Source organism: Loxodonta africana, chromosome 19 (genome assembly GCF_030014295.1).
Source record: "Loxodonta africana isolate mLoxAfr1 chromosome 19, mLoxAfr1.hap2, whole genome shotgun sequence".
NCBI classification, from domain to species: Eukaryota; Metazoa; Chordata; class Mammalia; order Proboscidea; family Elephantidae; genus Loxodonta; species Loxodonta africana.
This window is the reverse complement of record NC_087360.1, coordinates 43,467,793-43,490,624: the sequence shown is the minus strand read 5'-3', so window position 1 is coordinate 43,490,624 and position 22,832 is coordinate 43,467,793. Positions and strand designations below refer to the sequence as shown.

Here is a 22,832-nt window from a genome sequence, read left to right as displayed (position 1 = left end):
TTTAAGCACAAAAACCTCTTACTTTTTTTTTTTTTTTTTGCTTTACTGGAACTAAGAGCCTAGCAAAAGACTTGTGAGGGTCATTTTTCCATTTCATCATTCATTGAAGCTCTTAAACTGGAAAACAAAATGACGCGAGTGCTATGTTAATGTAAACAGCAGCCACTCTAGTGATATTACATTGTTTTTATACAGATTCGGGGGCGGGGGGGGAGAGCACCCAAGTACATACATTAGTGAGTGGATTGAATGGAGGTGACAGCGCCCAGCTGTGGGCTTCTTTCAAGAAGCATTATTGTTATCATTTGCCTTGAAAACCACATTTCAATATATTAGCGTTGGTGAACCCCTTAGTCATGCATCTGTGAGGATGGCAGCACTAAACCAAAACCAAAGTTAAAGGATCCCTTCTCTTCCTAGCAGTTTCTCTCACATCAATCCCCACATCCTGTGACAGTGAGTCTGGAGCAGGTGTCAGAACACTCGCAGACTTGCTCTTTGCCCCACTGCACTTCTTCAGTGGTTAGCAGGACACAAAAACAGAGGCCTCTGCTGTCCATGTCTGAGCCCTCATATTACTTGATTTCTTCAGATTAACCCTGGCTGCAAGGTGGGAAGCTGTGTATGTCAGAAGATCCCAAGGACATCATGGTTGCCTCCCCTGGAAGAGCCCACAGCCTTCTCTGCCTCCCCACGGGCTCCCCATCCCATGGCTGTAGCCATGTTGGGTATGCAAGTAGCTTCCAAGGATAAATTTTTATTTATGTTTTTTAAGTGCCTAAGCAAGTTACAGGCCTCTGGAACCTGCCAGAGAGTCAGCCTATGCTCTATGCCCACTTCCTTCCCAGCCTGCACTTATCCCTCATGGGTGGGCATAGGGTGGCGCCCTCTCCTGTGTCCCCGGCGTTCTGCAGGCAGAACAACTGCAAGAGCGAACAGGAGAGAGCTTCACGCTACGTCAGGCTGGCTTTGTCACTGTTTTCATGTTTTTCTTTTTTAGGGGTGTTTCTGTTCATGTGCTCATGGTCTTGGCTTATAGAGAATTTTTTCAGGAGTCTTCTGTTGCTTAGCTAAATCTTAGTTATTGAGCGAAGAAGATAGATAAGCAAAACAGCCTCAGAGCAGAATTCTGCCTCTGTTTTTGTCGGCACCTGGAAAATGCACCTGATCCAAGAGGGCAAAGAGTCAAATAATCATGATTAATAAATGTGATGACTCATTCACAAACCCTGGCTGCCTGTCCTCATCCTCCCTTCCTAGACTGGAGGGATCAGGGTATCTGTTCACAAGGGCTCAGAAAGGCTGTCGTTGGTAGGGTGTTAAGGTCGAAAGTGCACCTTTGAAAGTGAGTATGAGATTACTTGCCTCTTTTTTAAAGTAACTGAAGTCTGATCTAAGTATGGGGCCTTTATTCCATGGTGGGGGTACGACAGATTATTTTGTGACTGCACTCTGTTCAAATCACATAACTAAGCAGCACTCAGACGATTTATTGATATATTAAAAGGTTTTGCAAAATGGAACAATCCATATCCAAGCACTTTATTTTCATTAATAATCTAGCATTTTTGTTTAGAAAATGGGATAACCCAAACACTGGGCATTCTCACTTAACGCATATGGGCAAATTTGCAAGTGAAACCCTTTGACTTGGATAGAGAAGGGAAGGTGCTGTTGATGAAAAGTGATCAGATGGGAGCAATATTGCTGTGGTAGTAATGAAATAAAGCTTGTCCCGAACGTGTAAACCCGGCTGGACTCTTTGGCCGCACATTGTCACTCAGTTCTCTAGATGCTGTGTGTTACAGGTTCTGCCAAGTGCTTATCAATTACCCGGCTGTAATTGAAAAGAGATGAATGTAAGCAAGAGAGTGCAGCAAGCTAGGGAATGTAGCAATGAAATGCAATTAGAGGCAGGAAAAGAAACCCAGCTTCTTTTCACTTAACTGGACTTGAACATCCCGCCAGAGCAGAGTGCTGGGGAATTATCTCCATTTCGGAATGATGTGCAGCTTCTGTTTTACTGTTCATTGTAGGGGTGGGAACTAGCTGGCATAGCAAGTTATAAAACAGAAAACAAATTTAACCCTAGCAATTTGATCAGATACCATGGACCAGATGCCTCGGGATTGCCTGAAAGTGTTTAGCATCCATCAAACACATACCTAGACAGGCTGTGTAGGATCTCTGCTGGAGAAGTTTGGGAGGACAGTGCGCCCTTCCTGCCTCAGCCATTGTGTGTCTTAAGTCTTTGTGTTTCCATTTGGAGTCTCCTCTGGTCTCTGTTCTCCCATCTTGTGCACCATGTGTCCCTGAGGGCGAGTCACACCTGTGTCTGAGTCTGCTGTAAGGTGTTCAGTCTACCTCAAGGGTCACCATGGTATACTCTTGTCCACATCACAGTCCTTTTTACATTGCCACACACACTGGAATGTATATCTTCCCCTGTCCCTACTTCCCCTTCTCCTTCAATAACCTCCTGACCCTGTCTTTCCTGTAATCACCACAAACTCCTAGTGCAAATTGGATGCTGCTTTAAATGTGAAAACAATTGTTCAAAAGCTATAAAACCTGAATGAAAGCTAATGCTGAATTTATAAGCCTTGTTGCATATGAGCCAAAAGTGCAAAAAGCTCTATATGATGAACTAACCTGCCACTCGTATAAATATAAATATATATAAATATATTAAAATCAGACTGTTCTACAAAATTGTGTATTTGTATTTTTGTGTACGTACAATTTTCTGCTAAGCAGAAGGAGGATGTAGTATAGGATGCTGTGAGAAGAGATTTGGTTTAATCATATTTCTTTGTTACTTTGTTAACATCCAGATGCCTGTCTTTGTCTTCTGTGTGTCTGACACTGTTCTGAAAGCTGCAGTATCTCCCTTCCTCAGGCCCAGAGTCCATTAAAGAATGAAATCTGGGGCTTAGAGAGTTGTCTTGGTCACAAAACTCGATAAATGAACAGACCCATTTACTCGAGCTTGGGTTCCTGTAATGCGCAGGAGGGAAGATGCCTCACCCAATCAGACTGGCCATTGCATTTTGACTTGCCTCTGGGAAGCAAAAATCCCACTTCTAGAAGTCAACTTCCAAGAAACAAAAGTCAATTGTCACATCTCTCTAATATGTACTCCCCATTGCGTCCAGCCCAAGAAAAGGGACATTTAGGATCTCTCTCAACTTAGAAATAGGACGTCTTATTTATTTCCGTGCCAGAAGTTTGGCCAGAAAGCAGCAGGTGGCTCTGCTCTGGCTGTCATGCCCAGCTCATTGGCTGCCCATGGACTCCTCTTCCCTCTTCAGAGTAGTTGCTGCCTTTTCTCAGATCAGGTTATCAAAATGCCTCCCTTCTGTTGAGTTCCTGATGCTTCATCACACAGACCTCTAGCCCCAGTTCCTGGAGCATCTTAGAACCCACTTTCCCGGTGCTAAAACACAAGAGGAGGTTATTGTGGCTGCCAGTAATAAGATGGTGGCCAAGAAATGAACCAACCGAGAGGCCAGGCCGAAAGACAAGCTCCGGGTGCCCAGTGGCAATGGGTCCTTGCCCGGGGAAGGCACCCAGCTGCCCTGGGCCCCAGGCCCTTCCCATTGCTGCCCGTTCACCTCTTAGCGCCCTAATGGTCCCTCTTGATGTTAACCTTCTCTAGGGAGAGGGATACTGCACCTTCACCTGTAGGACTCATATTTGTAACAATGTGTAATGATTGTAGCAAATAGCCCTTGTTTCTAGATGTAAATGGTCAAAGAAACAAGTGCTCTATTGTATTGATTAAAATAGTTCAAATGAGTCCTGTATCATTGTATCTCCTATTCTGGATTAGTGCCTTTTGGACAGTAGACTGTTCTGTAATTAAAATGTAGTATACTGCTTTTTTGTACAGTTTTGTTTTAATAAAACTTTTTTTTAATTTGTGTTTATTTTAGTATTGTACCTATTAGAGAATAAAATGTATAACTGAACAAAGACTGGCTGGAATTTCTTTGGATAAAACCAGTCATTTAGAAGAAACTGACAAGAGGGTTGAAAGTGTCTCCTTTTGATCATCAGTCCCTTTGTGCTTTTAAGGACTGGTGAGTCTAGGAACCCACGGGCATTTGAAAATGGTTAAGTGGACAATTAAACACTATGTGGTTTTTTCTTGCTTAAGAGGAAATGCTGGGAAACACCTGAATCCACTCATTTTCTGATGTTCAAACATGTGCTCTCTTAAATGCATCTGTCCCGATTATCTTTCCTTTTCCAGAGGAGAGGCTGTGATTTTCAGTAGTAGCTTCCCTGCCCCCACGTTCCATCTTCCCTCACAGTGGGTCTGAGCCCACCTAGCTTTCTTCTTAGTCCACCATCTTCCCTTGATACTACAGCCTGAAGATCTGGCTGCATCCTCAAACCTTTAGGATCCTAAGTTTCTCCACCTAAGCCCCAGTACCTAGTGGAATAAATTCCTTTTACTTTATTATGCTGAGTAGCTGAAGTCCATTCTTCTTGACCTTCCTGTTCCAGGCCACACCCTGAGCCTTCTTTTAAAGAGCCATCTATCCTGGGGCTTCACCTTTAACAGTAAAAAAACAAAAAAGCTGTAGCTTTAAAGGTTTCCAGTGGCTGAGGTGAAATTCCTAAGCAGTTCTGAAGGACAAAGCACCCAAGCTTCCCTTTCTTCAGTGGTCTCTTGAGATGGATTTTAGTTTCCCCTTTTCAGCAAAAACCTAATAAGTAAATGGCCTTTTTCTCTCCTTATACATAATTAGAAAAGATGGCAAAATTATAAGGCACCCCCAAACCCTGTCTAAGCTGCCAGGTGGAGGCAGATGTGGTGGGGAGTAATACGAGCTCTTGTTACCAGGTGGAAACCGCAGGTTCTTGCTTGGCATGACTTGTATTGGCCAATAAATGGGAGACCGAGGTGGGAGAGAGGCACCTTTACTTGACTGGACAAGGATAAGGAGTCAGTTGGAGCTGCTGCTGCCAAGCCAGTTACTTTTAAAGGGGTTTACAAGCAGGGAGTTCATAAAAGTATGCAGGCACGATGGGGTTTACATATAACCTCCAAGCAAAAGCAGGATTCCAATGCTAAGCTGTGGTGGGGGGAGGGGGCGGGAGCTCAGCAAAGGAAACAGTTTTTCAATACAACACTGTCCGGGAGGAAGCCAGGTAAAGGATAAAGCACTGTGGGGGCTCTGTCTCAGTCCTGTATTATTTGGGCAAAAATTGCTGTTTCAAGTTTTGCCCTTTGGGCCCTGCCTACCTGTCCAGCCTCATCCTGCCAATCTACCCCTGCTAAGCACAACCTTCACTGAACCTTCTAGGCTGCAAGGCCTCCAGTTCTTCACTTGCCCTGGAAGTCTTCCCCAACTGCCCCTTGCAACACCATCCTCCTCCCCTGGCATCAACTCCTCCATGTCCTTAAAATGCAAAAAAAATCAGGGATACCTTCCTTACCCCTCCAGAAGGCTGGGCTAGGGCCCTCCTGGTACACCAGAGCACTCCACGGGAGCCCTGCTGTGGAACTTACAGCTGCTTGTTTCCACTGGATTGTAAACACAAGAGTGGGACGGTTTGGCTTCTGGTCCACAAGGCCAGATACATAATTCCAGTTACCATTGAGCCAACTCCAACTCGTGGCAACCCATGTGTGTCAGAGTAGAACTGTGCTCCGTAGGGTTTTCAATGGCTGATTTTTCATAAGTAAATTGCCAGGCCTTTCTTCCAGGCACCTCTGGATGGGCTGAAACCTCCAACCTTTCAATTAGTAGCCAAGCATCTTAACTACTTGTACCACCCAGGCACATAACAGGTACTCAGATATTCATGGAATGAGTCAATGAACAAATGAGTAATGAATGAACTAAATGTGACACATCCACTACAGCTCATTTCTGGGTTTGAGCAACAGTAAAAACCTCACAGCCTAATGCAGACAGATCTCATTTAGTTGCAAGAGTGGCAGTCTGAAAAATATTATCCTAGGAGCTAGATCAATTCTACATTCAGATCCCTGCCTCTTTCAAAGCAGGGCAGCTTCTGGCTGCCAAATTTCTGTCATCATTTGACAGTGCTTATCTCAGTAAACAACTCTTATGCACTTATGAATATAAACAAGTCCTACAAGATGTGCTCAACTGATGTCCACCTCCAATCAGACCTCCCAGTTGCTGCGGCCCTACATTTGCAAATATATTTTGTATCATACAATGGTCGAGTGATTCACTGGTGCAGGGAAAAAAAAACAAAACTTTACCCAGTGCCATGAATGAGCCTACATCACTCTGGAACGCTGTGCTGTGCAGCCCAGGGTCCCAATGGAAAGCAGGCAGCTGCGACAAACGGTCCTGTGACCATGAGAGGGACCTACAGGCAACGTCAAAAGAAACCTGTTATCCTCCCCAGACCTGCCATCCTCAGAGGCACTGCTCCAAACCCATACTGGGCGCACAGCACACAAAGTGGGGCAACACAAGGACACTGCCTCACCACCATCCAGGGCCCAGCAAAGCTAACATGAGGTTCCATAGCCCACAGGGATCCCCCAGATCTGGCCAGCCTCTTTCCTACACACCTTATAATACCTTCAAGGGTCAAACCATCTCTGCAGCAATAGGAAAAGTCCTCTGCTCCCAAGTTGGTAGTGTCAAGTGTAGGGACCCTGGCCTGAGCACTGGGGTGACCCCTCCCCAGAGAAGTGCCTGTCCCTCCCCATCCAGCCATCTACCGGCTGGGCAGAGCTCCAGTTAAGGAGCTAAGGCCACCAGAAAGTATCATCGGTTCTTTGCTTCTCTAAGGGACTGAGATCTAAAACTAAGGGGTATGAGGCTGGCCAGGGAAGCAATGTGGCCTCCCTGGGTTCTTCAGGCCAAATCAGAAGCAGGCCAGAGGCAGGTGTTATGTGTAGTTGGGTGTACCTTCAGACCTGCTGTTGCTCCATGAACTTCCTTCTTCTCGTCACAATCTTGAAAAGCCCTACCATGATCATTCAGAACAATGACACGCCTTGACCTGTGGGATGGTCTAGAATGAGCCCCAAAACACCTGGGCCAGGGTAGGAGCAAAGAAGAAACAAGACTAACCTCAGACACAGGTAAGGAATCATCTGGTTTTATTTAGCTATTGGTCATATGACGAAAGGCATATATGGTACAAAATTACAGCAGTTTAGTTCGTTATACACTACAAATCAACATCTTTACAACGCATTACATGATCTTTGGATTTTGTTAACTCCCACTTAACGTGTACAAAATCAACATAATCCCCAAATCCAAATCACTTCTTAATATGAACCCATCATATGTACAGAAATCCACACACAGAGAAAGATGTTACAAGACTCTCCCACACAATGTCAACAGCCCAGCAGGAAGGCACCACGAACTTTTCTGAGAGAAAGATGTTTGTGGGTACAAGTGAGTCCATGTCTTCAGAGTGAAAAGGCTGTACACCAAGCCCCCGGCAGGTAAGGCATGCCCACCTCAGAGGCAGCAGTCAGGTCCCCAGGACTGGCTGACTGGGAGGGGCCTGGGGCACAGGCGCACACAGCACCGTGGTCAGCAAGGCCGATCTTAGCAAGCAGAACAAATAGCCACGAACTTGTCTGTTTCACATACAGGGAACTGTAAGCAAGGGGAACAAACAAGGGAGTAAGGGGGTGCGTAACACCACCTATACCTTCCAAACTCCTCAGTGGTCAATGTCAGCTAACAGCTCAACTCACTCCCTAAACATATAAGCCTTCTCAGTCCCTCCAGAAACCCCTCTAGCCACACAGAGCATCACTGTTTTCTCCTCCAGTCCCTGCTGCCCGCCCTCCTCAGGCCTCAGCCTTCCTGCCAGCAGCCCTCCAGCTTCCTTGGGTCAGTTCCTCAGAAAGGGCCTGACCTGCAGGAGGCAAAGAAACTGAAGTGCAGAGTGGGGCAGAGAGAAGTCTCCTCAGAACATGTCTCCAGCCACTCATTTCAGACTGCTCACTGATACACCTCGGATGCAGACCCTCACTGCTGACCATTTACTTCCATTCCCCACCTGTCTGTGCTGTCCCATTCCTTCTGCCAGGCTAAATCCCAGAGCCAGCATCAGGAATACAGGACATAATGAAATAGGGCTGTCCCTGCCCCTGCGCCCACCCCCACACACCATCATCAGGACCAAATGCTAGATCCTGACTCACTGCCTGAGCAGATATGTCCACTGTGTCACAAACTAATGTAGCAAGAGTGAAAAAAAATTGAACCGGAACAGGCTTCATTCCAACATGTCCTGCTCCTCACCTGTTAGATCGGAGGGGCTCCACCTGAGCCCAGCATGGGGACACGGTGAAGCCATGGACGCCTAGCAGTCCCCCCACCAACCCATCTCTCCAGTCCCACACACCTGCCTTGGCAAGGCACCTGGGGGTTTGCAGGTGATAGCACAGGAAGACAGGAGGGTCAGGACCAAACACCACACTCAAGGACCCACCCTCCCCGCTGCCCTGTTCTGCAGGTTGCCTCCCGATGGGCCCAAGTGTGGCAGGGTGAACAGGTGCACAGGGATCTCCATGGCTGGCCGTGGGTCGGGGAAGGTCTCAACGTGCTACATGCTGACAGAGGTGCTGAGGAACGGAACCCCAGGGTGGCTGGGGCTCCCTACTCCCAGTACAGGGTGAGTTCACGTGTCAGAGCTCCGTAGTTGCAACACCAGCCGGACAAACTTCTCCTCTCTCTAACACAGTACCAGGACAAGGCCCTAAAACGCTTCATTCTAAGGAGACCCGGGCAAAGCTAAGAGCTAGGCAAACTGAGAGCAGCAACAGACCTTTTCCCCTACTAGAAACGACTACTTTTCCCATTCAGTGAGCCTGAACCCCTCATCCCTGTAAGGAACAGCTGGAAGCTGTGAACAAAGTTGCCCAGCCCCAGCCCATTCTGGACAGCAAAGTCTTGAGGTGCTTCAGTAGAAGGCCAGGGGAGTGCCAAAGGTGCCAGGAAAACAATGCCTCCCCGTGTTCAGGCAGCAGGCAGTACCAGTGGAGAATCTCAGGAAAGGAAACTGGGCGTGTGTGAATAGTCAGACCAGGAGAAGGAAAAGCATGGCTGGGCTGCGTGAGAACAGGAGGCGGAGGTAGGGCTGGTGGTCCCCAAAACCTCCTCAACAACAAAGAGCTGGTCTGGAAAACACAGCCCAGGCCTGCCCATTATTGAGAGTTCCAGCTAACAAGAATTTGTTGGTCAATAATCCCACTATATTCTGTTCAATTTTAATTAAACCGAATGATAAAAAAGAGAGTACGACACTCCTTATCCCCCAACAGACTTGCCCAAGATGATTCTGTGGAAGGTTGTTTAAAGCGTGTTACAGGCAGATGGACTCCAACATGTACATTACTAGATAAAAAGGAAGCACACGCCAAAACAGCCTTAAATCTTTAAGGTATTTTCTCTCCAGAGAACTTGGTGTAAAACTTTCTGAACGAGAACAGGTGACCTGAGGATCTGAGCATCAGCACTGCTCTCCTTCACAGAAACGGACTGCTCGGTCCTACTTCCATTAGTGAAACTGATGACAGTGTAGATGTGAAAAAGTCTCTAACTGAAAATCTCTAAAAAAGAAATCTTCTGCGATGGAAGGAGGTTAAGTAGAAAAACAGAGCAGAATTGACAGCACTTAATTCAGTGACACACACCCAGTAGGTGTTCAGAAAATGCCAGCTGAAGGCAGGAATGAATAAAGGACAGAAGGGCTCCCACCTCCCCTGGGAAGGAACTGGAAGGAGCCAGCATTGCCTGACAGGCCCTCCAGTTGGGCCATGGGCCTGGAGGAAATACAAAGACCTCTACCTTCCAGGACAGGAACCTGCTGGGCCCACCAGGCTGGGAGGACGCCTCCTCACGGCCGTCTGCAGCACCGCACTGGGTGCCGAGCACTGGGTTACAGTACTAATCCACACTGACCTCTCCCAGCTGTCTGCTCCCTGTCTGTAGAAGAGACAGAGGGCAGGCCAGAGGAGGACAGCGTGTTCTGAGGAGGCTGAGGCTACCAGAGTCACTAGCTTCACGTGGGCACGAAGGGAAGAGCAGAGAGCAGAGCTCCAGCCTCTGTCTTGCCGCTAGCCATGTGTGTAAACTTGGAAAAACCATTTAGCTTTTCTTGGCTCTCTCCCCTTCACTGCGAGGAGACCCTCCCTGCTCTAAAGCTGTGAGCACTGCAAAGATAAAGCTTCTGGGTGAAAGGTGCTGCTGGTCTGTATCCTGACCTCTTGGTGGCATGATCTGTCCTCCCCTCAGTTAAAATGCAACTGAACCTTGGGGAGCCTCCAGACGCTGGAGGAAATGGGCAGCTAAGGCCACCTCTCAGAGGGTTGAGCTCCTGACGCAGGCCAGTAAACCCCAAGACAAGATCGTATAACCTGGATCAGCACAAACTAAGTATGAACAATTCACATATAATCCACATGGTAACTCAGCCACCTACACCAGATTGGGGGGGCGGGGGAGGTCAGGGGAGAAGCAGCAAATCTCTGGCAAACAGCTGGCTATTACAGAGGTCAGACAGGAGGCCATGGTGCAGGCCACCAGAACAAGTAACTAATGCATGCTAGTCCACCATGAGCTGTGCAGGGCCCTGCGTCTACACAAAGAGGCTCCATCAGAAGGCAGAGAGCCTGGCATTACATCTTGTGAGAAGCTTCAAATCCCTAGGAGAACTGAGATTTTTCAACAAAAGCATGTTAGTGTGTCATTTTTAATTCTTAAACATGAGAACTAAAAACAGGCTGCAAAGGTGCCACGTACAAATCACCTTATCCACTGCTTCTGGGGCCCGCGAGCTACAGGGCCATGGTCAGCGCTGGGGCTAAGAGGACAGGGTCTGCAATCAAGGGCCTGTCCTGAAAGACCAGCTCTCTGAGCAGGCCCAGGAGGCTCATAGGGTGATGGGCAGGGACAGTATCGGGAACAAGAGTGGCATTTCAACATTTAGCACTAGAAACACTGGGCACCTCATTTTGTTTTGGAAGATAAATGGAAGTATCTACCAAGGAGAGTCTTTCAGGCCCTGAGGCCCTATGGTTGGGCTTTCTTTCCTGCATTTCACACTGAGCTCCACACCAAGCCATCTCCAAATGGATTAGCCCTCTCCCAGCCTTCCACAGAAATTTGTCTTAACCCTACCCCAAAGAAACCAGCATGAACGGAGGTCTGGGCAGGACAAGGAGCCTCCTAGCCGAGAAGCCAGGTGATATTCTGGTATGTGCTAGCCTTTCCAGAAGGCACCATTTGGGGCCGGGCCAGGTTGTGAGGTTGCCACAAGGGCCCAAGAGGCAAGACTAAGGGCAGCCATGGGGACAGTGGAGAAACACTACCCTCCATAGGGCCACTTGCCAACCCACCAGCCCATAGCATTAGTCAAGGGAGTCAGGGTATATGCCAAGAAGCTAAAATGATCTTCAGGACCTTCCCAGAAACCAAAATTGCACCAAATAAGGTAGTGATACCTCTAAATTACATCACCATTGACTAAAGGAACACAACATAATTCTCCAAGATTTTGCTTTCGCTTTAGAGTAAGGGCACTTGTGCATCTGCATTAGAGGAACAATAAACCAAAAAACCAAACCCACTGGCTTTGAGACAATTCCAACTCATAACGACCCTACAGGACAGAGTAGAACTGCCCCATATGGAATCCAAGGCCATAATACTTCACAGAAGCAGACTGCCACATCTTTCTCCTGTAGAGCAGCTGGTGGGTTTGAACCGCCGACCTTTTGGTTAGCAGCTGAGCAATTTAACCTCTGTGCCACCAGGGCTTCTAGAGAAACAATAATGGAGGGCTTAAATCCTCTGCCCATCTCAGCATTCTGGGGCTGCCAGGAATTTCCATCTTGCAGGAAGCCGGCAGCTCCCAAAGGCCAGAGAGTCCGCTGTGTGGAAAGGCACGGGAGGCGCCTGTGCCCTGGCTGAGGCAGACAACGATTGTGGCTCGCGAAAGATTTCAAATTTTGAAAAAATAAATACAAATAAATATACTCTAAGCATTCTGTTAGGGGAATAAAGGGCAAACAGAAAAAAAAAAAAACTCCAGGTTTAAAAACACTAAAACACCCACACACACAAAAAAAAAAACCCTACAAAGACACCTATAAATCCTGTCAAAAGGAAGTGGGCAGGAGGCGCTCAGGCCCTGCGTCCTCTCTGGGGCACAGAACTGTTGCCAGAAGCCCCAAGGAGCTAGAGGCACTTATGGGAACGTTGTTACCCACTGTGGGAAATTTGGGGGTGGGAGCGAAAGGAGAGGCTTGAGAACCAAGCTGGGACTTGACAAACGGTATGACGGTTCAGGCAGAGGGAGGAAGCCCCGCCTTTGGGGGAAGAAAGGAGGCACTAGTTATGGTTATTTTTTTTTTAAGTTAATTGATTACAGGGGGTTACCGGAGAGAAAAGGAAAAAAAAAAAAAAGGCTCTGTTGGGGAAGGCCCCTAGGCAGATATGAAGAAGAGCGGAGGGCTTCCTGCCACCAGGGCCTCGGCTCCACACAATCCAGAACATTCTGGGCTCCTAGAACCTTCAGCCCGCTACCCTGAGGCGGCGGCAACAAAGATGCCTCCTCATTTTCTGGGTAGAGAAAGAATAGAGCTCTAGGAGTCCTGGTAGAGCCAGGGAGTGGTCACCAGCCCTGTCTCTTTCAGAAAGCCCTCACAGCCCCTGCTCCAACCCTAGAACACCACCACCACCACCACCACCGCCCCCCACCGCCCCGCTCCGCCCCAACTCCCCGTGGGACCTTATTGGCAAGGCTCTTAAGGGTGCACCGCCTTCCCCTCTGGTTAGTGTTTGTGAGGAAGATCGCAAAGAACCAGGCAGGCAACGGTGCCCGACTCTGCCAGGGCGGTGTCCCCAGGAGGCACCTACGGCGGCCTAGCTGGCCCAGGACTTTCGGTTCTCGGTGCTCTTCTGGTTCCTCTCCGCCCGCAGGGCTGCTCCAACCTCAGCTTTGGCCAGCGCCGTCAGGGAGGCCAGGTTGGTGGCGGAGCCAGAGAGGGTGGCGCTCCTGCGGGCCTCAGAAGCCGCGGCGCCCTGCAGCCTGAGCCCCGTGCTGCGCCTCCGGGCTGCGCCCATGGCCTTCCGCACGCGGCTGGGCTTCACTAGGAGCCCGTAGCCAGGGTTGCACTTGAAGTACTGCTTCCCTCCAATAGAACCGTCATTCTTACCTGGAAGGGGAAAGAAGAGACCGCGACTTAGAGGTGGTTCCAAAAAGGCTGCGGAAGTGCTCACCCAGCGCCCCCCACCCCAAGTGCCCCACTCTGTAGGGCACCGCTTGCCCCAGACTGAGTCCTCGGACACTGCCCAGGCCCGGCGGCACAGCGTGAGGCGAGGGCCAGATGGATGGGTGAGGCCAGGCTCCCTGCTGTCAGCAGTGGTCACCAGGGACACACATACCCAGGCCGTCTGCCCTGTGGTGTGAGGCCAGAGTTCTACTCTGGCCATTTCTAAAGTACCAGGAGCAGGTAAACTACCAAAACAGAGATGGAACCAACACCCCCATAGCGGGCATAGGTAATTTTCAATCTGGGTGATTAAAATGTGGACATAGGATGGATGGTGCTGGTGGAATGATTCCAATTACCAAATTATGCTTGGATGGATCTCATACTTGGTATGTCAACACAGGGTAAAGAAGAATTTCATTTGTAAAAATCAAATAGAAGACATTTTATGGTGAAGGATGAGAAAACAAAGTGTTCACATAGCATGTGTTGGAGGGAGGACACCCTCCCTGAGCCTCTCGACGTTAGTTTCTCATAGCGGAGAGCAGGCGGGGAACATGATCCTTACAGGAAAAAAAAAGAGAGTTCTCTATTCTCACTGTCTCCATTTCCTAACCTGCCCTTTTTCTTCACACCTCTCCAAAAGGCTTTGGACCACCTGCCCATCCACACTTCTCAGGGTCAAAAACAGCCTCCACTTGCCATAGCCAATTACCATACTAGATGCTCACTCAATGAGCCCTGCTGGTGCAACAGTTAAGAGCTTGGCTACTAACCAAAAGATTGGCAGTTCAAACCCACCAACTACTCCAAGGGAGAAAGATGTGGCAGTCTGCTTCCATAGAGATTACACCCTTGGAAGCCCTATGGGGCAGTTCTACTCTGTCCTACACGGTCACAATGAGTCGGAATCAAGTTGACAGCACATAACAACAACATGCTCAACTTATTCCACCTCTCAGCAACACAACACCTCACTCCTCCTTAACAAGCTTGCATCACTTGGTCCCTGGGATATACTCCTAGTTCCTGCCCATCATGGTGACTCCTCTGTTTCTGGATCTCACTGGCTGAAGGGCCCCAGAGCAAAATCCTCGCCTTCTTTTTCTGTCCGACGCATTCCCCTGGGTCTCTCGGCCACCCGCCTTATATACCAGGTATATCCAGATGCCCCTCAAATGTGTCTCCAGCCTGAACTTTGCTCTCTCCCAGATAGCCCACATCTCCACCTGAACATCTAACACACATCTCGGATTCACCAGCCCACAGCAGAACTCTTGATTATTCCCTACCCCCTTCCCCTCATAACCTGCTACTCACTCAGTTGTTTACAACTCAGTAAATGGCAACATCATCTACTCTGTTGCTCAGGTCAAAAATTTAGGTGTTATCAGGACTCCTTTCTTTTCCTAATATCCCACATCCAATCCATTAGTCCTGGTGGCTTTACCTTCAGATTTTTCCTTAATCGAACCACTTACCACTGCAGTCACTACCACCCTGGTCTAAGCCACTATCATCTCTTGCCTGGAGATTTACAACAGCCTAACTGGCCTTAAGTTCCCATTCTTCTTCCTATGTCTCTTCTTCCTAAAATAAGTGAACTTCTTAAACACAAATCAGATTACATCATCCACCTGCTCAAACTTTCTCATGGTTTCCTACCATAAAAAATAAAAGGCCAAATTCTGAAAGTGGCCACTGCTCACCTCTCAACCTGGCCTTTGGGCTGTTCCTCAAACACACCCAACTCATTCTGCCTCAGGGCTTGTACACTCAGGGTATACCGTCCTTGGCCAGGAGTGCCGTCCTGCCCACTAACCCAGCCCCAACTCCTCACTCTCTCTGCTTTACATCATGCATGGCTTTGCGTTCCTATGTATTATTTAAAATCCCCTACACCCATCACTCTCTATCTCCTTACCCACTTCATTTTCTTCATACCACTTATTATTACCCGAATTGCATTTGTTTACTCAATAATTTTCTCTCCTATAAAATAAACACTGATTGAAATCAGGGACTTTGTTCTGCTCACCAAAGAATCCCCAGATTCAAGAACAGTAACTGGAACATAATCCATTGCCGTGGAGTTGGTTCCGACACATAGGGACTCTGTAGGACAGAGGAGTACTGCCCCATATGGCTTCCAAGGAGCATCTGGTGGACTCAAACTGCCAACCTTTTGGTTAGCAGCCGAGCTCTTAACCACTGGAATATAGTAGGTGCTTAATAATTACTTGTTGGACAAATTGATTTATTTGCTTTCTTAAGCACAATTACAGATAAAAATTTCTTTCCTAATTCCCCTCAGCATTTCGGCAGAAATGGAACTTAAAATATATTCTAGCCTGGTGGCACAGTGGTTAAGAGCTATATAGTGAGCTACGGCTGCTAACTAAAGGGTTGGCAGTTCTAATCCACCAGCTGCTCCTTGGAAACCCTATGGAGCAGTTCTACTCTGTTCATTAAGGTGGGTGTAAGTTGGAATCAACTCGACATTAATGGGTTTGGGTTTTTTTTTTTTTGGTGCTACAATAATAATAATCTAGAACCACGTACGATTCAAGATATTCTCTGCCAAAGCTATTTTTAAAGACAGTGAGTGACTTCATAGCTAAACTTCCAGGCCCAGAGACAAAGGAGTTATCCATGGTCAAGTGCCTGCAGCCCCAGATCTGAATGCATGCCTTCCCCTCAGCTTGCAGATAGTATGAAGGCTCAGGTCTATGCCTGTGCTGTAACAGAACCCCATTCCGAGATGCTCAGTCCTACCAGAGAATGACTGAAGAAAGCCTTCTCTCTCACATGGCGGAGTTTCTCTCTGAGTCACTTCTTGCAGGGCACATCACATCCAGTGATACTGCTTGTCTCAAAGCTCTGCAGTGACCTCGATGTCCCAATGCATCAAGGTAACTCTCCTGCTGTCTACAGACTTCCATTCATAGAGCTCTTCGCCCTTCACTCCCTGACTCACATTCTGTTCTGACCAAGAAAAACTACCCCCTATACTCTTGTTTCTTTTTTATATACTCTTACTAGGGGGCCCTGGTGGTGCAGTGGTTAAGAGTATGTATGCTAACCAAAAGTACAGCAATTCAGATACACCAGCTGCTCCTTGTAAACCCTATGGGGCAGTTCTGCTCTGTCCTATAGGGTTATTATGAGTCAGAATTGACTTAAGGACAACAGGGTTATACTCTCACTATACTCCTCCACCTACACTGCTCACAAACCTCGCTTAAAATCCATCTGTTCAGCTTCCAACCCTCATCTAAAGGAAAGGCTGCTCCCACCCTGAGGTGACATGATGGTTGAGCAGTTAAGAATCCTAATCACATACTGACTGGTAAAACTTCACTGTCCTTTACATCTCCCTTTTCATCATAAATGATAATGATGAGAATACTAGGAGGTCAGGATGGATTACAGTGTGAAGCTAAAAATCTCTAATGAATAAACAAAATTGACTGTGGTCAAAATTGAAGGTGGTGTTACAGTTAAGTAAGCTAACTGGCCTTAAAAACACTCTTGCCAAGATACAAGGTCAACACAGAAAAATCAAACATGTTTCTATACATCAGGAATGAACAATCTGAAAAGGAAACTAAGGAAACAATTCCAGTAACAATAGTATCTAAAAGAATAAAATACCTAGGAACCAATTTAACCAAAGAAGGGAAAGACTTGTACACTGAAAACTATAAATCATTACTGAAAGAAATTAAAGAAGGCCTAAATAAATGGAAGGACATTCTGTGTTCATGGATTGTATGACATAATATCATTAAAATGTAAATATTACCCAAAGCAATCTAAACATTCAGTGCAATCCCCATCAAAATTCCCACAGCCTTCTTTACAGAAATAGAAAAGCCAGTCCTCAAATTGATATGGAAAGGCAAGTGGCCCTGAAGAGTCAAAAAAAAAAGCAACCTTGAAAAAAGAAAAGCACGTAGGAAGACTCACAGCTCCTGATTTTAAAACATACTATATACTGGTATAATGATAGACTCGTTGACCAATACAATATAATCAAGAGTCCAGAAATAAACCCACACATCTATGGTCAGCTGATTTTCGACAAGCGTGCTAAGTCCATTCAATGGGGAAAAAACAGTCTGTTTAATAAATGGTGCTGGGACAACTGGATTAACACATGCAAAAGAATGAAGTTGGACCCCTACCTCACACCATATATAAAAATCATCTCACAGTGGATCAAGGGCCTAAAAGTAAGAACTGAAACTGTACAACTCTTAGAAGAAAACATAGGGGTAGTGCTTTGGGACTTAATATTTTACAGTGCATTCGTAGATATGACACCAAGAGCCTGAGCAACAAAACAGAGATAAATGGGACTTCATTAAAATTAAAAATTTTGTTTACCAAAGGAGTTTAATCAACAAAGTGAAAAGACAGCCTATATACACTGGGGAAAAATTTGGGAGCACTATATATCTTATAAGGAGCCCTGGTTGTGTAGTGGTTAAGTGCTCAGCTGCTAACCAAAAGGTCAGTGGTTCTAACCTACCACCCACTTCGTGGGAGAAAGATGCAGCTGTCTGCTTCTGTAAAGATTTATAGCCTTGGAAACCCTATGGGGCAGTTCTACTTTGCCCTATAGGTTGATATGAGTCAGAATCAACTTGATGGCAGTGGGCTTGGTTTAGTATAGGTCTTATGAGTTTAATATCTAGAACACATAAAGAACTCCTACAACTTAATGAAAAGACACACACCTAACTAAAAAATGGACAAAGAACTTAGATACCACTTTACCCCCACTAAGTTGGCTATGATTTTAAAAAAGAACTGGAAAACAGCAGGGGTTGGCAAGAATGTGGAGAAACTGGAACCCTCATCCACTGCTGATGGGATTGTAAAATGGTATAGTCACTATGTAAAACAGTTTGGAGGGCTTCAAAAGTTATACATAGAATTACATATGATCCAGCAATTCAACTCCTAGGTAGATACTCAAAAAAACAAAGCAGGAACAAAAAAGATACTTGTACACCAATGTTCATCACAGCACTATTCACAATAGTCAGAAGATGAAAACAACCTACGGTAAATATCCACCAACAGACAAATGGATAAACAAAATGTAGTACATACATACAATGGAGTATTACACAGGCATTAAGAGAAATGAGGTCCTGATACATGCTACAACATGAAGCTTGAAAACATTACACTGAGTGCAATAAGTCAGTCAGAAAAAGGTAAATGGGGCAGAGCCAACATGATACTATGGACAAAAGCACCATGCTGTCCTTCTACAGCAAAGACCTGAAAAACTAAGTAAAACAGATACGAACATCAGTCCTAGAGCCCTAAGCATCAAACAAAGGGATAAAGAATTTGATCAAGCACCAAATGGAAGAAGAAACTGACAGAGAACAGAAAGGGCTATGGAATGGAGGGCTAGCTAACGTGACATGGGTTGGCTGTCTTGGACCTCAGCTGCTAAGAAAACCAGACAGGGAGTACAGGAAGGCAACTTCATGGAGCTCCCAACAGGAGATAGAGCACCTGGTAACCAGTGAAACACACTTTCCCACCCCCGCAACCTTCTTCCTGCTACATGGCTTCCACTGATTCCCAACAGGCCACAGTTGCTAAGCCGGAGAGATACCAGCTCAGGCCAGCTATCTCAGTGCCATATTACTTCTTTCTCTTTCCCCTTCTTCCTTTTCCTTCGCCTTCCCATCTAGGTCCTGTGCTGTCTCTGACCCTTCCTGATGGGCTGTGCCATGCCACCAGCGAGGGAAACATCAGCGTGCGGTCACTCCAGTTCTGCCCTGCCCCCAATAGCCGGTGTGCCCAGCAACATATTTAATTTTTGCTGGTGTTGTTTTTTGTTTGTTTACTCTCTCTCTTCCCATTCTTACCTTTCCTTTCTCCTGCCCACCTAGCCCCATCCACTGCCCACACCCCTTCTCAACAGGACGAACTGCACCACTTGGCTAGTAAGCCACTGGCAAATAGCCTTGCTGGGTCTGTCCCCCGCTACCCACCCAATCCTACCATGCCACCATTTTATTTACTTTTTGTTCTGCCTTTTTGTGTGTGTGCTTTTTTGATTCTGCTTCCCTCTCTTCTTTCTTTCACCCACTTAGCTCCGAACATCACATCCTCTTCCTTCCCTTTTATCTGCATGTGCACTGAGTGCCACGCCCCTAGATTGCACCAGCACAGACCACCAGACCCCAACCTGCACTGCCCCCCAGCCCCACCCTGTCAGCCCCAGTACATGCTGCAAATGACCTATCCCCACCCCTCACGAACGCTGGACCTGCCCTGCTACACCATAACTGAGCAACTGGCCCTGCTCACCTAGACAAGGTGCTGAGAAGTGCCCACAGAGGAGCAAGCAGCAAAGCACACCCAGCCCACCTGTCTAGACGTAAACAAATAAAACAGCAGGACGAAACAAACAAATCTACAATCAATAAATGAAGAAAATAATTTCTGAGTGTCCCAAAGACAGCAGACAATATCCAAACATATTTAAAAAAAAAAAAAAAAAGACAGGATGGCTCTAAAAAGCAACCAAAATAAAACATCAAATGACCTTCCGATAGAAGAAAAGGCACTGGAACTACCTGATAGGGAATTCAAAATTCTAATTTTCAGGGGTCTTCAAGAGATGAAGGAAAAGGAAGACAAAAATAAGGAGAAAAAAAAAAAAAGACAAAATCATGGAAAATACAGGCAAAACACAGACAAAGCAATGGAAGAATTCAGGAAAATAATACAGAAACAAAATGCCAAACAAAAACTAGACATCACAGAAAAACAGAAATTAGCAATCCAAAAGATTTACAACAGGATTCAGACATGGACACTGCAATAGAAGGTTTTAGGAGGAAATGTGAAACAATGGAAGACAGGATCAGCAAAACTGAAGACAAATCCTAGCATACTACTTTTTTTGAGGAAAAATCAGAGAAAAGAATGAAGAAAAATGAAGAAACCCTGAGAACAATGTGGGATACAATCAAAACCAAAAATTTTGCATGTGATCAGAGTTTCAGTACAGGGGAGAAAACAGACAGAATCATTGAAGATATGCTGACAAAAAACTTTCCCAGTATTATGAAAGATAAAACGCTGACCATCCAAGAAGCTCAATGAACAACATACAGGATAGACTCCGAAAGAAAAGCACCAAGACATACCATAATCACACTCGCCAAAACCAAAGACAATGAAAGAAACCTGAGAGTAGCTGGAGAAAAATGAAAAGTCACATACAAAGGAGAAACAATAAGACTAAACTCTGATTACTTGGCAGACACCACAGAGACAGGAAGGCAATGGGATAACATATGTAAAACCTTTAAAGAAAAAACTTGCTAACCAAGAATAAAATAACGTGCTAAACTCTTGCTCAAATATGATGGTAGAATTAGGATATTAATAGATAAACAGAAATAAAGAGGCTATGTAAAAACCAAACCAAACTTACAAGAATTATTAAAGGGAGTCTTTCAGTTAGAGAAACAATATCAAACAAAAACATGAATCTAGGACAGAGAACAACATCAGCCAGATACTAACCTAGGTAATAAACTCTTGAGGATAAAATAAAACTAAAAGATTTACAACATGGAACCAGAGAGGTCAATCTGTAAATGACAGCAACATTAGAATAATAAAAGAGAGAATGAACAGTGTAGGTATGGAACTTTCAGATGGAGAGGAAGTCAGGGCGATATCAAGTAATAAAAGACTGGTTTAAACTTAAGAGGATGGGGGTAAATTTCAAGGTAAACACAAAGAAAGTTAACTAACCTACTCACCAAAATAAAGAAAAAAGGACAGTGTAGCAGGGGCAGGGGTCTGGGGACCGTGGTTTCAGGGGACATCTAGGTCAGCTGCCATAACAAAGTTTATTCGGAAAATGTTCTGCATCCCACTTCGGTGAGTTGCATCTGGGGTCTTAAAAGATAGTGAGTGGCCATCTAAGATGCATCAATTGGTCCCAACCCATCTGGAGCAATGGAGAACGAAGAACACCACAGACACAAGGAAAATATTAGCCCAAGGGACAAAAGGGGCCACATAAACCAGAGATTCCATCAGCCTGAGATCAGAAGAACTAGATGTGCCCAGCTACCACCAATGACTGCCCTGACAGGGAACATAACAGGGAGTCCCTGATGGAGCAGAAGAAAACTGGGGTGTAGAACTCAACTTCTAGTAAAAAGATCACATTTAATGGTTTGACTGAAACTGGAGAAACTCCAGAATACTTGGCCCCTGTACTCTCTGTTAACCCAGAACTAAAACCATTCCTGAACGAACTCTTCAGACAAAGAATATTGACTGGACGATAAGGCATAAAATGATACTTGTGAGGAGTGTGCTTCTTAGTTCAAGTAGACACATGAGAACAAATGGGCAGCTCCTGTCCAGAGGTGAGGTGAGAAGGCAGAAAGGGACAGGAGCTGACTGAATGGACATGGGAAATCTGAGGTAGAAAGGAGGAATGTGTGGTCACATCGTAGGGATAGCAACTAGGGTCACATAACAATGTGTGTATAAATTTTTGTATGAGAAACTAACTTGAGCTATAAACTTTCACCTAAAGCACAATAATAAAAAATAAAGAAGAAAAACAAAGTCTCAGTAAACACAATATCTACAAAAATGAAACAAACAAAAAAACCCTACAAACAAAAGGGATTCAGCACAGAAGAGTAAGAGGAAAAAAGAAATGTCAGCACCACAAAAAAAAAGGACTACAAAATGACAGCAATAAACTCACATCTATCAATAATTACACTGAATGTAAATGGCTTAAACACACTCATAACGAAACAAGGAGTGACAGAATGAATAAAAACACAGGACCCATCAATATACAGTCTACAAGAGATACATCTTAGAAACAAAGACATAAATATATTAAAAATCAAAGGATGGAAAAAAATAAATCAAGCAAACAGCTACCAAAAAGGAGGAGGCATAGCAATACTAACGTCAAATAAAATAGATGTTAAAACAAAATCCACCAAAAAAGACAAGGAAGGGCGTTACATAATGATTAAAGGGACAATCAACCATGAGGACATAACCATAATAAATATCTATGCACCCAATGACAGGGCTCCAAAACACATGAATTCTAACAGCAGTGAAGAGAAATTGACAGTTCTACAATAACAGCAGGAGACTTCAACACACTCTTGGTAAAGGACAGAACATCTAGAAAGAAGCTCAACAAAGATAAACATGATGTAAAGGCCACAATCAACCAACTTGACCTCATAGACATATATATACAATACTCCACCCAACAGCTGCAAAGTACACATTCTTTTCCAATGCACATGGAATGTTCTCTAGAATAGACCACATCTTTGGCCATAGCGCAACCCTCAATAAAATCCAAAACACAGAAAAAATAAATCATCTCTGATCATAACATCATAAAAGTAGAAATAATAGGAAAAGCAAGGGAAAAAAAAATCAAATACATGGAAACTGAGTAAGAGCCTGCTTAAAAACCACTGGGTAATAGATGAAATAAAAGACGGAATAAAAAAATTCCTAGAATCAAATGAAAATGAAA

At 45.5% G+C, this 22,832-nt stretch overlaps 1 protein-coding gene across 5 annotated transcripts in view; it reads right to left on the bottom strand.

The window, feature by feature from the left end:
- Positions 1–22: 22 nt before the first annotated feature.
- KIF13B (kinesin family member 13B) overlaps positions 23–22,832 on the bottom strand; it is a 353,402-nt gene continuing 330,592 nt past the window's right edge. For 3 of the 5 annotated variants that reach the window (XR_010318524.1, XR_010318525.1, XR_010318526.1), the window contains 2 exons: positions 12,763–13,189; positions 23–7,616 (listed from right to left, as the gene is read on the bottom strand). Coding sequence is in view for 2 of the 5 variants with exons in the window: in XM_064271888.1 (XP_064127958.1) it covers positions 12,897–13,189 (293 nt within the window). In the remaining 3 variants the exon portion in view is untranslated. The remainder of the gene's footprint in view (positions 7,617–12,762; positions 13,190–22,832) is intronic. The other 2 variants (XM_064271888.1, XM_064271890.1) reach the window with 2 other exon arrangements.